This window comes from Octopus bimaculoides, chromosome 5 (genome assembly GCF_046866305.1).
Source record: "Octopus bimaculoides isolate indiv1 chromosome 5, ASM4686630v1, whole genome shotgun sequence".
NCBI lineage: Eukaryota > Metazoa > Mollusca > Cephalopoda > Octopoda > Octopodidae > Octopus > Octopus bimaculoides.
In genome coordinates this window covers 112,157,283-112,175,929 of record NC_142932.1, presented here as the reverse complement: position 1 = coordinate 112,175,929, position 18,647 = coordinate 112,157,283, and the positions used below count along the sequence as shown (strand labels likewise).

Genomic DNA, 18,647 nt, shown 5'->3' with positions numbered 1-18,647 from the left:
AGTCTCGTAGTGACATAAGCTTCCAGAATTTCAACAGAAACTTGTCAAAGTGGCAACGCTTGCCCCAAAACTCTGAGCCTGTACTTTTTAAACCTTTGAGGCTGTTTAGTGTGGTGGTCTTTTTGGCAGTGCCTAACAGAAATTCCTTTGTGCCCTTTATGTATGTTCATCATTTAGTATCCACTTCTTTATGCTTTTACAGATTAGATGGAATTTGTTGAAGCAGATTTTCTACGACTGAATACCTTTCCTGTCGTTAACCCTTACCTGTTTGCAAGCAAGGTAATATTTCGCCATGGCCAGACACAGTTTTCATAGAGGACTAGAAAAATAAAAAAACACACCAGGAAGACTGAAAATGACAGTAATGCTCATTTATAACCATCACTTAATGTTTAGATAATGATGGACACACCCGCACACACTATGGGCTTCTATCAGTTTCTATCAACAAAAACTACTCACAAGACTTTGGTCAACCTGGAGCTATAGCAGTAGACGCTTGCCCAAGGTGCCAAGTAGTGAGATTGAACCCAATGACTACATGATAAAATATAACAACTTACATAATAAATTCGCTGTCGTCTTTTTATTTCCTCTTCATCAAAAACACATTCCTGTCCATAGATGTCATGGGCTTTTGTAATGATTGCAATGAGTTCTTCAAGATCTTCATCTGAGTTGCCAAGAGGTGGAGAAATTTCAGCTTTCTGCAGACGTTTTACTTCTTGAATATCCTTAGTTCTTTTCTCTAAAGTGTAACGTCCTGTTTTAATAGCTAAAAATTCAAACAGAGAAAAGAAAACTCTTTATTAATTATTTTTCTTCAAATTACATATTCTAGTTAATTATCTCAACTCAATCTAAAATCAGATGATACAATGGGAAGTATTAATGGTAAATATAATATAAATTTCAACATAAAAGACACATTAACTATTCAAAAACAAACATTGCCTGATGGAGGCAATGTGGCCGATGCTAGTGTCACATAACTGGCACCTGTGCTGGTGGCCCGTAAAAAGCATAATTCGAGTGTTGGGCCTCATGGAGGCAATGTGGCCGATGCTGGTGTGACGTAACTGGCACCTGTACCGGTGGCATGTAAAAGCACCCATTACACTCTGAGTGGTTGGCGTTAGGAAGGGCATCCAGCCATAGAAAGCATGCCAAATCAGACTGGAGTCAAATGCAGCCTCTCAGCTTATCAGCCCTGTTCAAACTGTCCAACCCATGCCAGCATGGACAACAGACGTTAAATGATGATGATACAGAAACTGTTAACTTTCCTTAAGCATTTATGTGGTATCAAAACTTTTGTTGCACCAACTGCAACCTCAACACATGCAGTTCCACTGTAATAGAACCATGTCAGTGACAAGGATGCAGTCAGTGTGGTGAAAATTTTGCCACCAAGTAAAAAATGTTTAATCCTTTAGAATTTATACTGGCCATATCTAGCTTAAATAATCTACTTGTTTTATCTTCAAACTGGTCAGATCCATACCAATAATAATTGGAGCACTAGGTATATTGTTAGTAAATGCTTAAAGGAGAATCTGAATAAAATGGGATCTTCAGAAAGAGAAATCGTTTGGCTAATTCGTACATTACAAGTGAAATCTGTGAGTGGAACAGTAAAAATATGCATGACCTTTCTCAAGTTCCAAATGTGAATTTGTCTGTGTTAACTACATCCCAAAGATGGAGCCTTGTATCTTTGTTGGAAACCAGCTCCCTCCTCAGTGGAAGATTTATAATAATTAAAAAATAGAAGAAACATACATACATACAACAGGCTTCTTTCAGTTTCTGTCTACCAAGCCCATTCACAAAGTTTTAATTGGCCTGGGGTCTTAGTAGAAGATACCTATCCTAGGTGCCATGCAGTGAGACTGAACCCAAGATCACACAGTTGATGGGGGAGTAAGTTTCTCAACCACATAGCCACCTCTGCACCCATAAAACCACACATGCACCTATCTAAAGCCATACATGTGTCTATATTATATACATCAAAAATACAGTTGGGAAAGTTTATTAAGGAATGCCAATGTAAGCTAAGCTAAGGTAATATCGCAAAAGATTAAAAGAAGATGAACTAAAATGAAGTTGATAACAGTTATAACCATGATCACTTCTAGAGAAGTTGTTAAATGGTGTTCCACAAACATTTTAAGCAAATTTTTGCCTGTTGGAATTTCTTAGAAAAGAAGCATTTGTACTTGTCTTAAAACATGTCTTAAAATAGCATGACATGAAAACAGAAGACATGCTTTGTACAAAGAATTCTTAATTGGTTCCAGATGTTTAGCAGCCCAGAATGAAGCCTACATTGTCTACATGAAGCTTGTCTAACTTGAAAGATAATTCATTGCATTTGGTAATTAATTAGAAAATGCTTTCTGAAGAGTAGAAACTTATTATAATGGTACAAAAGGAAGGCATGACATGGCAGGAAGTGGGAGGCTAAAGATTTAAGATTTTCAATGAGTGTGGATTGAATGTAAAGACATAGCTCATGTTATGAATATAATAAATGAATGAAAGCAATACTCTTTGGCTGAATTCATTCAGACAGTGTTAAATTACTTAGAATATTCTTGATTCTAATTTCTTTGAAAGAAAAATGCAAAGTTTCCAGGAAAAGACTTTACAATGGAGTTTAGAACAGTGTTTTTTTTTTTTTTTTGAATGGTCCATTCTAGGTTCCTCACTTAGGAGCAACAGATTATACAAAATATGCTCCAATTGTGAGGAAAGTATATATTTCACTTTATTTTTGAAAATAACTATCACCATTTCAAAAACTAAGTAACTATTCAGAAAACATTCTTTTATACTAACAGTACTTCTCACTTGAAAGACACTGTTCAAAAAGATTAAAGAGGTAAAAACAGTACAGTAAACTCATCCTTTTGCGCCTGTGTGGTGCACCCAGCACACACTGTGAAGTGGTTGGCTTTAGGAAGGGCATCCAACCATAGAAACAATGTCAAATCAGATTGACATTTGGTGCAGCTCCCCAGCTCTGATCAAACGGTTCAACCTATGCCAGCATGGTCATTGGACATAATATGATGATGATGAATTTAAGTATGATCTCTTGATGTAGAGACGGCAAAACTATGCAAACTTACCTTCTTTTGACATTCCCATAGAAAGACATTTCTTAAATCGACAAAAAGCACATGCATTACGCTTTCCTGGACTAATTTCACAATTTTCATTTCCAGGGCATTTATATTCTTCTTTTCTTTGTAGACTTCGCCGAAAAAATCCCTAAAAATTAAATTTATTCAAGTTATTCAAACCAGTAAAATATATAAATGAAAAAGCTTCAAGTATTTTAAGTACAACATATACATTCTTTTCTCTAATGTTTTGTTTAACAAGGTGTTATTAATAAGATTAATCAATGCTTCACAAGGGAAATTTAAGATATAAAACTTTAAATAGCATGTCTTTACAATTTGTTTCCTGACAGTATCAGGAGAATGTCCCATTCTTTTTGGGTCACATGAACTTTATACATAATTCTATGCACTTCCCTAGAGAGAAAACAATTTAATAATTGCCATTCCTTGATAAAAAAAAAAACAAAAAAAAACAGTTAACTGAAATCAATGACAGATTAACTGTATATAAAAAACAAACAGTCAGTGGGTTCTATCCAAGAAAGGAATCATCAAATGACCCCAAATTTCACCAGCAAATTGGGTTATGGGATTAGTATTGTGATTAAGGCTGTTGATACTGTTGGAAATAAAAACAATGAGTTTGAGTATTGGTAAAGTGTGTGTGTGTGTGTGTGTGTGTGTGTGTGTGTGTGTGTGTGTGTGTGTGTGTGTGTGTGTGTGTGTGTGTGTGTGTGTGTGTGTGTGTGTGTGTGTGTGTGTGTGTGTGTGTGTGTGTGTGTGTGTGTGTGTGTGTGTGTGTGTGTGTGTGTGCGTGCGTGCGCGCGTGTGTGCGCGTACGTATGGTAAGAAGTTTGCTTTCCAACACAGTTTCAAGTCCTAGTGCATGGGAGGACACCTTGGGTAAGTGTCTTCTACCAGTCCCAAGCCAACCAAAGCCTTGTGAGTGAATGTGGTAGATAGAAACTGAAAGAAGCCCAGCATATGTGTGTGTGTGTGTGTGTGTGTGTGTGTGTGTGTGTGTGTGTGTGTGTGTATATATGTTACTCGTTTATTTACTTGTTTCAGTCATTTGACTGTGGCCATGCTGGAGCACCGCCTTTAGTCGAGCAAATCGACCCCAGGATTTATTCTGTGTAGGCCTAGTACTTATTCTATCGGTCTCTTTTGCCGAACCTCTAAGTTACGGGGACATAAACACACCACCATCAGTTGTCAAGCGATGTTGGGGGGGGGGGGACAAACATATACATACATATATATATATATTATGGGCTTCTTTCAGTTTCCGTCTACCAAATTCACTCACAAGACTGGTCAGCCCAAGACTATAGTAGAAGACACTTGCCCAAGGTGCCACGCAGTGGGATTGAACCTGGAACCATGTGGTTGGTAAGCAAGCCACTCACCACACAGTCAATGCTTAGCAGTATTTCGTGTTTCTTCATATTCTAAGTTCAAATGTCACTGGGGGCAATATAATAAGTACCAGTTGAGCAGAGGTCGATGTAATTGATTTACTCCTCCCCCAAAATTGCTGGCCTTGTACCAAAATTTAAAACCAGTATCAACAATGACTCATGTCAGAAATGTACATATTCCAAAAGAGGCTAATTGTGAAGGCATGTGGTCTAGTGGTTAGAGTGTTGCACCCACAATCTTGCTATTATGGTTTCAATTCTGAGACAGGGTAGTGTGTTTTGCTCTTGAGCAAAACCCCTCATTTCCCATTGCACCAGTGCATTCAGGTGTAAATGAGTAACCATCTGACATCAGACTGGTGTCCCATTCAGGCGGAATTTTGCAATCCTGGCTGCTTATGTGTCATGGACACTGGGCAACCAACCGTGTGTGTCTATGCCAGGGCTGGTCAACTGAGACCTGTGGGCCACATGTAGCCTGCAGGCTTTTATCTTGCAGCCCGCTTGATACTTTCTTGAAATGGGTTTATTTAAACAAACATTTAAAAAATTTTACCAAAAATTGAAGATTGTAATGAAAATTAAAAAAGGAAGATACAACTGTTCTGGCAACGATAATATTTCATGTTGAATCAACAGTCATTTATTCACTATTGTAATAATAGCACTAGAAAGCAAAATGCTTTCAATTCTGTCAATATACCAGCAACCCTCAAAAAACCTTGTGATTAAAGTGGCCTGCAATGTAATTCGAGTTGGCCAGGCCTGGTCTAGGCTTTTAGACAATAATGTTCAGAGAATGATGATGATAATGAGAAGCTGATTCCATTTTAGAAACTTTGGATTAAAGTGATTATAGGTGGTATTAATTTATAGTTAACAGGGCAAACAAGACAAATATATTTTGTGCTAGGAAACAGTTGCAACATCCTGTAGTATTCTCACTAAGAGAATGTTATAGAATGAGATGACTTAATTTCCTCAATATGTAGAACCATAGTAGAATACTTGCTAATGAACTGATTTACAGATTTAAAACTTATGACTTTGAAGAATAAAAATAATGGTTTCAAAAAAAGAAAACAGGTAAAAAAAAAAAAAAAAAAAAGGAGAAAAGAATTAGGTTTTGTTCTTCATTTTAAATTATCTAAAAACAAATATTTATAATTCAAATTAATCAGATTATCTAAAAATAAATAAGGATATTTATAATTAATCAAATAATCTAAGAATGAATAAGTATTTATAATTAATATAAAAGCACTATTTTAATTTTTGTCGTCAATTTTATTTTATTTTTTTTTTGTTTTCAATTTTTCATGACATTCAAATTAAAAATACTGGCAGCTGAGATAATGAGCTTATATTGCATATTTCCAAAAATCCAACATTAAAAACAAACATGATCATTAGGAATAGTGTATTTGACAAAAAGCAAAGTAACAATTTAGGCAAGCAGATAAAACAGGATCAAGAATGAGAATTAATGCAAGTTAGAAAGTTTAAAACTTGTAAAAGCATATATAGTTCAACCCACCTTACATGCTTCACACGTGTTAACACCATAATGGAATCCTGAAGCTTTTTCCCCACATATACGACATGGAGGTAAAACAGCCTCTGTGATTGAACAATGACTAGCACTCTCTGTCATTTTGTAGGGTCTCTGAAAGTAAAGAAAGCAAAACAAATAAAAAATATTGAAACACATTTTACTCACAACATGCATCTTTGAAAGAAACTAAATATTTGAATTCTAGCGAAATACTGTTGATTTAACATCTGCTTTTACCAATTTTATATGGACTTAACTTTTCAGAACTCTCTAAATTACCTTATCCTTTACCAGTTTTAGTCATATATACATACATACATATATATATATATATATATATATATATATATATATATATATATATATATATATGCAGGGTGGGGAAGAGTGGACAGATGTTTTTGAAAAATTCACAAAATCATTAATTTTAGCTGCAAATTGACATCAATGTGTTTGCATTGAATTAACATTTGTCAAAATCAAGTGTGGAAAACAACATCCATCATGTGGTGTTCATTTTCATTGATGCATTTCTGAAGGTCTTTTGTCAATTTGAGTGCTGTCAATTTGAATGACTTCCATGTGAATAGCTTCCTTCTAATTGTCCAATGTATGGGGCTTATGTGCATACACACATGCCTTGAACTTTTCCAACAAGAAATAATCACACCTGGAGAAATCAGGGGACCGAGGGGGGGGGGGGAAGAAATGTCAGCAAACCTAGAAATGAAGCAGTCACTGAAGAGTGGTCAAAGAACATCCATTGATACTCTGGCTGTGTGGGCTGTTGCCCCATCCTTCTGAAACAACACACGTCAAATAGGCATACGTTTTCATCATAATTCAGGCACAAAAAGTTGTTTATCATCTCAATGCAAAGCTTGGAGTTCACAGTAACAGCATTTCCATTATTGTCTTCAAAAAGTAAGGACCAATGACAGCAGCTTTTCCAACAGCACACCAGACCATCACTTTTGGGCTGTGAAGTGGTCTTTCATGCAGTTCTCTCAGATTTTGAAGAGCTCAATAATGACAGTTCTGTTGATTCATCACGCCTCTGAGATGAAAATAAGCTTCATCACTCATTAACAAAATGAGGTTATCATTTGCCTCAAAAATTGCTTTCATCTGATGTGTGAAATTAAGCCACCGTGCATAATCCCATGGTTTCAACTGTTGCCCAATAACCAATTTGTATGGGTGGAAATGCAAGTCTTCATGCAAAATATGTCTTACTGATTCATCACACATGTTCCAAATTTTACTGTTTGTAGCACCCCTACCAGTCTCCTATTTATTAGTGTACCTCGTGTATGAAGTGCATTCACCCAACGTAAGATTGTGTTATGGGTGGGAACAGCCTGATTTCGGTGAATGTTGAAGTGGTGCCGAAACTCATGCTGAACTGCTATGACAGATTTGTTATTCTTCACATAACTGTCATAGGCAAACATGCAGTGCTCTATCGTCCACAGCGCCATGGCTTCACTTGAAAAGAAAAACAAATGATAAGACACCACAGACCAAATGGTACCTGTTGGACATATGTCCCTTCCACTGGAACTGAGGAATAGCCATTACAAAAACGTCCATCCTATCTGCCACACACACACACACGATAGGTTTCGTTCAGTTTCTTATTTCTTTATTGCCTACAAGGGGCTAAACATAGAGGGGACAAACAAGGGCAGACAAAGGGATTAAGTCGATTACATCGACCCCAGTGCGTAACTGGTACTTATTTAATTGACCCCGAGAGGATGAAAGGCAAAGTCAACCTCGGCAGAATTCGAACTCAGAATGTAGCAGCAGACAAAATACCGCTAAGCATTTTGCCCGGCGTGCTAACGTTTCTGCCAGTTCGCCGCCTTTCAGTTTCTACCAAAAGCACTAACAAAACTTTGGTCAGCAGAGAATTATATTAGAAGACACTTGTCCAAGGTACTCTGTAATAGTACTGAACCCAAGGCCATACAGTAAGGAAGCAAGCTTCTCAAGCACACCACCTATTTATACATGTACATTATATTATGTATATTATAAAAGTTCCTGCATATATTAATAGTAATGGTGTTTATTACACAGGTACAAATAAGTGGCATGCACACATTTTTCAAAAGCATTTGTTCTTCAATCATATATCCATCATTTTTTTCTGTCATTTACATTAATTATTCTAGGGCAATATGAGGCCACTATGTTTTTTTTCTTTTTGACAATTGCTATTTACAGTTAAATGTGTTTATAGACAGGAATGTAGCTAATATTATTGTCAAGTTATCTGCCGGTCATTGACCTTGTTAACAACTACCCCCTCCTTAGCTTATACTGACCAACAACCCACCGCACCCTTCTCATTTTTATTCTCCTCCCATCTCCAACCACACTCAAAAATTCTCCTCCTTTCTCTTTCCAACCATTTCCCACTTACACAGGCGCAATAACTTGATTCTTTATCTTTTCTGATCATTCTTCCTGTCCCCCCACCATCTGCAAGCGTTCCATGCTAACTGGCAAATCACTCCCACCTCTCTCCCTCCCCCTCCCTCCCCTGATATAATTCTTGAATAATGGTAATATCATCAGCCAATAAGATACTTTTGATCAATTTTTTATACAAAGTTTGTTGTGATAATCAAATATCTCCATTCTAGTAAATATCATTCTTATATTCCTTTTTCCATAATTCTTCCAAGATTGAAACAAAAGACTCATAAGAATTTGTGAAGTTTTTTTTTAGCTTCAGTACACACACACACACACACACACACACACATACTGAAAGATAGATAGCCATATAGACAGACATATAGATAGATAATATTGATTTCATTGATTTTTTTCAAGTTTTACAATTAATGGTTTTTTCTTTTTTGATTTTTTAAAAATAGGTAAAGAAAATACAAAACACATATATTCTTTTACTTATTTCAGTCATTTGACTGTGGCTACGCTAGCACACCGCTTTAAGTCGAGCTAATTGACCCCAGGACTTATTCTTTGTAAACCTAGTACTTATTCTATCATTCTCTTTTACCGAACTGCTAAGTTACGGGGATGTAAACACACCACCATTGGTTGTCAAGCAATGTTTTGGGCCACAAACACAGACACACAAACATATATACACACACACATCATCATCGTCATTTAACGTCTGCTTTCCATGCTGGCATGGGTTGGATGGTTTGACTGAGGACTGGTGAACCAGAAGGCTGCACCAGGCACCAATCTGATCTGGCAAAGTTTCTACAGCTGGATGCCCTTCCTAACACCAACCACTCTGTGAGTGTAGTGGGTGCTTTTACATGTCACCGGCACGAGGGCCAGTGAGGCGGTTCTGGCAACGACCTTGCTCAAAAGGTGTTTTTTACATGCTACCTACATGGGAAGCAGTCTGGTGGCACTGGCAACAACCACGCTCAAATGTTGTTTTTCACATACCACCAGCACATGTGCCGGTAAGGCAATGATCATGCTCGAATGATGCCTTTTTATGTGCCTCCGGCACAGGAGCCAATCTGTGGCCCTCGCAACGATCACGCTCAGATGTGCTATTAACATTCCACTGGCACGAGTGCCAATCAGGCGGTACTGTCATCGGCCATGTCAGCGATTTTGATTTGATTTCACTTGCCTCAATAGGTCTTTGCAAGCAAAGTTTATTGTCCAATGAATGAGGGGTACTGAAAAAAACCTGTTGTGTAATATATATATATATATATATATATATATATATATATATATATATATAACACAACAGGTTTTTTTCAGTTTCCGTCTACCAAATCCACTCACAAGGCTTTGGCCAGCCTGAGGCTATAGTAGAAGACACTTGCCCAAGATGCCAAGCAGTGGGACTGAACCCGGAACCATGTGGTAGGTAAGCAAGCTACTTACCACACAGCCACTCCTGCGCCTTATTCATTAGTAGGAAAACTTAAGTCTCAGTGAAATCATTATTATCAATAAATTTTACTCTACTAATTATAAAAAGTCCCACCATCAATAAATATTTTGTTTTCAACAAGATCTACAATACCATACGATGAACAATGATGATATATATACATCAGCCGTTTGGTCAAGATCAAAGTGTAGTATATATATGTATGAAGGTGGCGAGCTGGCAGAAACGTTAGTGCGCCGGGCGAAATGCTTAGCGGTATTTCGTCTGCCGTTGCGTTCTGAGTTCAAATTCCACCGAGGTCGACCTTGCCTTTCATCCTTTCAGGGTCGATAAATAAAGTACCAGTTACGCACTGGGGTTGATGTAATCAACTTAATCCCTTCGTCTGTCCTTGTTTGTCCACTATGTTTAGCTCCTTGTGGGCAATAAAGATATATATATATATATATATATCTACACTCTCTGAGTGGTTGGCGTTAGGAAGGGCATCCAGCTGTAGAAACTCTGCCAAATCAGACTGGAGCCTGGTGTTGCCATCCGGTTTCACCAGTCCTCAGTCAAATCGTCCAACCCATGCTAGCATGGAAAGCGGACGTTAAACGATGATGATGATGATGATGATATATGTATGATGTAATATAAATGTGAAAACCACTAAAAATAATCTTGTTTTAATCAATACGTTAGCATATTTATTTTCTGTAGTTGTACACTTTTCACAGCACTTAGCATCTATTGTTGACAATAGTTGATCCCCAACTCCAACAGAACTGGCTCAGTAGGCAACAGTCTAAATTTGTCAATACTTGTTATCACTGTAACTACTATATTCTAAAGAAAACCTAACTTTGAATTTTGAGAAGGTTTGGGTTTTTAAAATTTTTTTATGAATATTTTATACATATCCACTTTATTCTCGATTCAATTCTCAAATTTAAAACCCACTTATTTGGTCCACTTAAGTCTGCCACAGCACTGTGAATAATATTACAAACACATTCACTGCATCCAATTTCATGCTTAATAGACTTTTGTCACATATCAAAGTTGATTAATCACGTAAGCTGAACTCAACTTTCCGTTACCATCGAGTACTTCTCATGAGGGCAATTACAAAGAAAAAAAAAAAAAGAAAATCAATCAAATATCAAGATTAGTGGTTGGGCAACTTGTACATATTTACCTAAGCTGCTGAGTTCCTTTTATGGTAGCGAAAATGATAACTGCCTTTTGATAACGTTAATTCGAGGGAGTTGGTCAAATCAAGAAAGCTTTATCTCAACAAATTTCACAACAGCTGATATATTTACATTGATTTAAAAGTTCTTCAGCCCTATCACTTAGCAGTGCTTTATTCCTTACACCTTACTGTTTACATTAGTTTGCTGATAACATTTCAATATATATATAGGTCATAAAAAGAATGTTGAATACAATATTCTGGTAGTTTCAGGCAAACTATTAAACTGATTCATTATTCTGATAACTTTAGAAGAGCATTATGTTTTTTATCGTTTAAGTCTTGAATATTTCTGAGAAATAAAACACACAGCACAATTAAAATACACACACACATATATATTACAGAGAAGGAAAGTCTGTGTGTGCGTGTGCATGTGTGTCTTTGAGTGTGTGAGGGAGAGTATATATTATAATGGGGGAGGCATGTTTTATGGAATTACTCTGGGTTTCTTGTCCATAAGGGGATACGCCTTACAGCGTATCATCTAAACCCAAACCTGTTGACCTAAGACCTCACCTTGGAGTGTGCTTCTTCTCCAGATGTATGCTTTTCTACAAACAATATATATATATATATATATATATATAGGGGAGAATTCATGAAAAAACAACAGACGAAGACAGGTGGTGTAAACAACAAATGGATGTATTAGTATAACGCTCGGGAATAGAGAAAGTCTTTAACGTTTCAAGCCTACGCTCTTCAACAGAAACGAACACAGAAAGAAACAAGGAGAGAAAAAATATGTGTAGTGGTCAGCGATCTATCATGGCGAATGATAGATTTTATATATATATATATATATATATATATATATATATATATATATATATATAAAATACTAAAAGTCTGTGATTACTTGCTTGCTTGCCTGTAATTTAGTACAGCCAAACCAGTGTATAATGGGAAAATACTCTGAAAGTAAGGCAGTCCTGAAATGTGAATACAAACAGAATAAAACAAGTTTCGTATAAATCAGACCATGGATTCCTGAGAAATGTGTTTTATTTTATTTGTTTCCACAAATTTAAGCCGTGAAACCTGGAATTATTGCCATTTACTGTGAACACCTGGATAGTTTTGTTTGCGGAAAAGTGGATGTTTAAACAATGATGATGATGATCATATTTTCACCAAAGTAATAAATAAAAAACTATATCATATTTAAAGGAAGCAATTTACAGAAGTTGGGACATTTTAATTTAAAATATAACTGAAGTAATCAGCTTTAAAATTAAAAGAGATATTACACCTCAAAACTTGCAGATACTTCTGAAGATTCAAATTCTTATAGAAAATAGAAACTCAGTGAATTTTTGAGACAAAAGAAAGATTTGAGGTAAACCAATAGAAGTAATTTAATGAAAAATCAGCTCATTTAATCAAGCTGGTTAGTGAACTAAATAGATCTTTGATTACAATGGAATTTTTCATTTACACGTGAACTTTGGTTAAGAGATCTATGAATCACAACGAAGTAAGTTTTGATTTACCAAGGTAGACAATGCTAACCAATGTAAAATGGCCACACATTTGCACACAGATTAAGTGTGAAATAATTCTGCATGTGTTGCAATATTTTTGGAAAATAAATCTAAAATTACTTAAGTAAATAGAGTTAAGTGTCTTGTTTAGAGACAAGATAATCAGCTTCAAAAATAAGTGTAAGCAATTAAGGCTGACAGCATACTATTTGCATGAGTTAAGCAATGTCCTTGGCACAGTTTCAAATGATAAGCAGCTGATATCAGATACGAGGTGAAAATCTTTAAGCACTTTCTGATTCACAAAAACTGTATTTTATATATATTACAAATGTGGTATCACACAGTACAAGCAAAAGTACCCCCCGCCCACACACGTTTCAAGCTTTTAAAAGATTTGCAATATTACATAGGAAGAAAACTATCTAAAATTTGATTTGCCACAGCAGAAAGCAATAAAAATGTAGACACGTTGACATCATTGCCACCATCATCACTCAGCAACTGTATAAAAAAGGAAATGATCACGCACTGTCTATAAGTTGAAAATAATCATTACAACAAACTTTTTGAACACAATAAGAGGTGGGGGTGGGTTTTGAGCCAAGTTAACACTATTGATTGAGACTATATGATAATATATTGGATAATGAACACTTGCTCATATACAGTTGCTATTTCTCTGAAAAACTATCAAACATATACAGAAATTCTGCACTGCAAACTCTCAAAGGGAAATTAATAACTTGAATGTATCAACTAAGTACACCAAGTGAAAAACTAGCTTTGTTTGATGTTGTGAACTTGTAACAGAATCAAAGTAATCAAATACTTGATAGATTCTTTTACTTAGGAATTACCAGATTGTATTGATAAAAAAATTAAGATAGATCATCTTTAATTTATTTTAGAAAACATCTATTTCATGTATGTAATGTAACTGCTTTCTGTTAAATATCAGGCACAGCAACGGGAACCAAAGTTTTAGCAACTTATGCTAACCTAGTTTGTGGAAATCATGAATTAAAAAGTTTCTTAATCCTTACAAATATTTAGAAATAGCTTCAGTAGTTAATTGAAAGAGAAATAGGAAATATTTCAGGACAACTGTTTTATTTTATAAAGGGAAAATGTTGATGAGTTGAATGAATTTAGAAACCTCATACACTGTATACACTCCCCACATCCAATTTACTATGGAATAGAATAACAACAAACTCTTTTTAAGATATATTGACGATAAAAGAAATAAGAAATTTGAAACTTGTATACACTTGAAGCCTAGAAACTCAAGACAATACCTATTTATTTGGTCCAACATTATAGCAAAATGAATTTGCACAATTGTTTTCAATCCTTTACCAACAATAGAAGCAAAGGAAATATTTACTAATAGAAAATGTCAATTGAATTTAATTGATAATAGAATTCAAAGTGTGAAACATTGATATTCAAGGAACAAAAATCAAATGTGAAAAAAAAAAGTTAAACCATATGTCTCAACATCTTAACCCAAACATCAGAATCTTTGAAAACTTTCATAAAAAATTATTTGCATGAGATTAAGAGATGAAAAAAGATAATGGAAAGATATCTGTTAAAAGTAGAAGACAAATTTTGAAAAAATAGATAGTGATAAGCAAGAAACCAGACACAAAATCTAAAGGTTGCAAATGCAATTGATCAAACTGTAGAATATCTAACTGTATATTAAAAGGTTCTGGCTATCATTTCAAGCTGCATGTATTTTCAAAATTAATTAAAATGATGCCATTCTGAAAATTTAATATATTTTCTAACATGCAAAGGTTGCTGAGTACCTTACTTGGAAATAGGTAAATGTTGGCAACGGGAAGAGCTTCTGGCTGTAGAAAATCTACCTCACCAAATTCTGTCTGACCCATGCAAGAATAGAAAACAGTTAAATGATGAGGATGGTAAAGCTGAAGGTGTTCCGATGAAGTGAAGAATTTTTTTGATGTTGTGTAATTGGCAGAAAACACTGATAAAACACAGCTGAGATGATAAAATGAACTTTTGTGAATGAATCTGATTTTTGCAATTTTTTTTTTTTTCGATGGAGATTGTTTATTTAGAGATAAATTTATATCTTATCACACAACAATTCACATTAATCTATCAGAGATTTAGGTAATGGAAAAGCATATTATACTGCTGACTATGAATAGGTTAAAACTACCTCTAATGTTGATATAATTTAAGTGGAAAATATTGATAAAGAACAACAAATGGTTGGACAGATGAAGAAGGGATGAAAGTCCAGACATAAAATGTGGGTCAAATAATTTGGTGGGCTGGTAAAGAAACAGTCTTAGTTTTATGATCAGTTTAGAGCCTAGATAGCTCTTACTATATATATAAAAAAAAAAAACTATCTACAATATTATTCTGTTTGTTTCTGCATGCCCGGCTGTTTTGTTTGTGTGTTACACTTATGGCAAGGGAGGTAATAACTTGAAGAGAGAATTATATATATATAAAAATTTAGATTCAAGGTGAATATGGTACTTAAGTTTAGGCACCAGAATTTAATATGGTATTATCCAAGATAATCTTATTTTTGGAATTGTTTGGATAATACCATACTCTCTCTCTCTCTCTCTCTCTCTCTCTCTATATATATATATATATACATACATACATACATACATACAGAGAGAATGTCCAGCTTATTCTGCATTTGTGTGTTCAAATGAAGTTGAAGAATGTCCTGATGATGTATAAATTTATGCATTAAAAGATATATCAGTAGATGGTTGAATTAAAGTGAAATAATCTTGGTTAGCAAATAGCTGTGGATGTTACACTTTTATATTTTATGTATTTCAGATCAAACCGCTATAATTCTTTTTATTTTTTTTATATTAGGTTTAAATACTTATTTATACGAGAATAGACAAATATATACATCAGCAGAAGGGAAAGTAGGTATGATATCTGTCTATCTATCTAGGTAGATAGATAAGTATATAAGTAAGTCTACAGATATCAATAAATATGCCTATAGAGAAATATATTAATAGATAAATAAGTAGCTGGGTAACTGAACTAAAATGAAATAAGAAATAAAAGTAATCTCAGTTGGTAAATAACATGGTCTTGGTGGTGGTTGAACAAGTGACAAATGTAGGTATTTTTTTAAATATATTTATTTAAATAAATTTTATCTTTTTAATTCATCTTTATTTCCTTAAACTATAAAGCACATTATACAGTCAAACATTAAAAGAAGAAAAATAAGCAACACCTTCTAAGTTCATTTTGCTAATATTCAAAAATACAATTTTGATTATAATGGCAGGATTTCAAAAGAACTGTTTTGAAATTCTTTACTTGTGTTTAATATATTAACATAATGTTAAGCCAACTTACATTGTGGAATTTCCATGGGTCCTGCAAGTATCCATAATTATTATATGAAAATAACACTAATACCTAGTGGAGTGAGTCAGTAATTGCAGCCTTTGGTCATTTCAGTTAATAAGCCATAAAAATGTCATACGTGATTAATGACATATATGTGTAGCTGCTCTGATGCACCGACTGATAACAATGAGCTAGATTACGCAACCTATATTTTCACAGGTGTGTCAGTGGGTTAAGACTGTAGAGAAATTTTATTAGGACAGAAATAAAAATAGTCTTTAAAAAATATGGAACTAGCAATGGCCTTCACATTATTGAAGGTTATGTGCACCAAGACTTGTAAATGGAGAACAACAGTAACAAAGAGATTAAGGATAATGACAGAAACAGCTTTGATAATGAAGGCTACACGAATTCAATCAATATTTCCCTTAACAAGATATTCCATTTGTTTTATTTTTATTCATCATCATCATTTAAAGTTTCAGTACCGCCTGACTGGCCCTCGTGCCGGTGGCACGTAAAAGCACCCACTACACTCTCGGAGTGGTTGACGTTAGGAAGGGCATCCAGCTGTAGAAACTCTGCCAGATAAGACTGGAGCTTGGTGCAGCCTGCTGGCTTGCCAGTCCTCAGTCAAATCGTCCAACCCATGCTAGCATGGAAAGCAGACATTAAACGATGATGATGATATATTATATACATACATATACACACACACACACACAAGAGTGGACAAATGAAAGAAGGACACAACACATTTATTGGGAGTTACATATATGGATCAAAACAACTTGATTTAAATTCGTTGGTACTCCGAGTTCCAAGTATGATGCTAATCTTCAGCTATATTGAATTTGAATGAGAGAAGTTGATTGTTATTACCATAAGGTGGGCTGCGATTGGTCGAAGAATGTTATGCAGTGTTGTAGTTTGATGTTCGTATACCAGCAACAACAGTTATTTGGAGGTATCTGGATATTCCTCAGTGAATATGGTAGTGGTTGTCTCTCCATTAGCGAATGTCTGACCAACAGTTTGCAGTGGAGAGACAGCCACTACCGTACTCACTGAGGAATATCCACATACCTCTAAGTAACTATTGTCACTGATATATCAACATCAGACTGTAATGCCGCGTGACCTTCCTCAACCAATCACAGCCCACCTAATAGTTAATAACAATCAATTTCTCTCATTAAAATTCAAAATGGCTGAAGATTAGCATCACGCTTGAAACTTGGAGTACCAATGAATTTGAATCAAACTGTTTTGATCCATATATATGTGTGTGTGTGTGTGTGTGTGTGTGTGGATTTCAACTATATGGTTTCAGGATTAGTCTCATAGTGTGACACTGGCACTTTGGGCAAATGTCTTCCACTATAAGGTACAGGCATGGCTGTGTGGTAAGAAGCTTGTTTCTTCACCACATGGTTCTGGGTTCAGTCCTACTGTGTGACACCCTGGGCAAGTATCACCGACTAGAACCTTAGGCTGACCAAACCCTTGTGAGTAATTTGGTAGATGGAAACTGCAAGAAGCCTGATGTGTGTGTGTGTGTGTGTGTGTGTGTGTGTGTCCTTAACCACTGCTTGAAAACCGGTGTTGGTGTATTTATGTCCCCATATTTTACCAGTTCAGCAAGAGATCAATAGAATTAGTACTAAGCTTAAAAAAACAGAAAAAAAAAAAAGTCCTGGGGTCAAATTGTTCGACTAAAACCCTTCAAGGCAGTGCCACAGCATGGCTGCAGTCAAATGACGGAAACAAGTAAAAGATAAAAGAATCAGCCCTGGGCTAACCAAAGCCTTCTGAGGGGATTTGGTAGAAGGAAGCTTAAAGAAGCCAGTCATGTATGTGTGTAAGTATATATCATGTAATCGACCACATTGATGGGTGTTTTACATCACTGGTCACACTTTGCTTTGTTTTAGCTTTTGAATGATTCCACCCCACTGGCAAGGTAAGCAGATCAGTGTATATATATATATATATATATATATATATATATTTATATACGAATACACATACACACATATACACATACATGAATATATTTTTATATATGTATACATACACACACACACATATATGCATACATAAATGTATTTTTATATATGTACACACACACATATATATGCATACATAAATATATTTTTATAAACGTATACACACACATACATATATGCATACATAAATATATTTTTATATATGTATGCACACACACACACACACATGTATATATTTAAAGGTAAATGGGGCAGATAAAATCCAGACACTCAAAAATTAGGAAACAGAGCAGATGTGTGTGTGTGTGTGTGTGTGTGTGTGTGTGTGTGTGTGTGTGTGTGTGCGCGTGTGTGTGCGTGTGTGTGTGTGTGTGTGCATGCACATAAGTGTCTCCTTATCTTGACGTTGCTTGATAGTTGGATAGTTGTATATGAGTGTCATGATCATACAAGCAGTGTCCACTTCCAATATTTCATGAAAACAAGTCTGACCAAAGG

At 35.2% G+C, this 18,647-nt stretch overlaps 1 protein-coding gene across 3 annotated transcripts in view; it reads right to left on the bottom strand.

Moving 5' to 3' along the window:
• The window catches only part of LOC106868397 (retinoic acid receptor gamma), an 87,010-nt gene that overhangs the window by 6,295 nt on the left and 62,068 nt on the right, over positions 1 to 18,647 (bottom strand). For all 3 annotated transcript variants that reach the window (XM_089352955.1, XM_089352956.1, XM_089352957.1), the window contains exons 2-4: positions 6,096 to 6,224; positions 3,141 to 3,282; positions 567 to 778 (exon numbers count right to left, since the gene is read on the bottom strand). In XM_089352955.1, the coding sequence (XP_089209081.1) occupies positions 567 to 778; positions 3,141 to 3,282; positions 6,096 to 6,224 (483 nt within the window). The remainder of the gene's footprint in view (positions 1 to 566; positions 779 to 3,140; positions 3,283 to 6,095; positions 6,225 to 18,647) is intronic.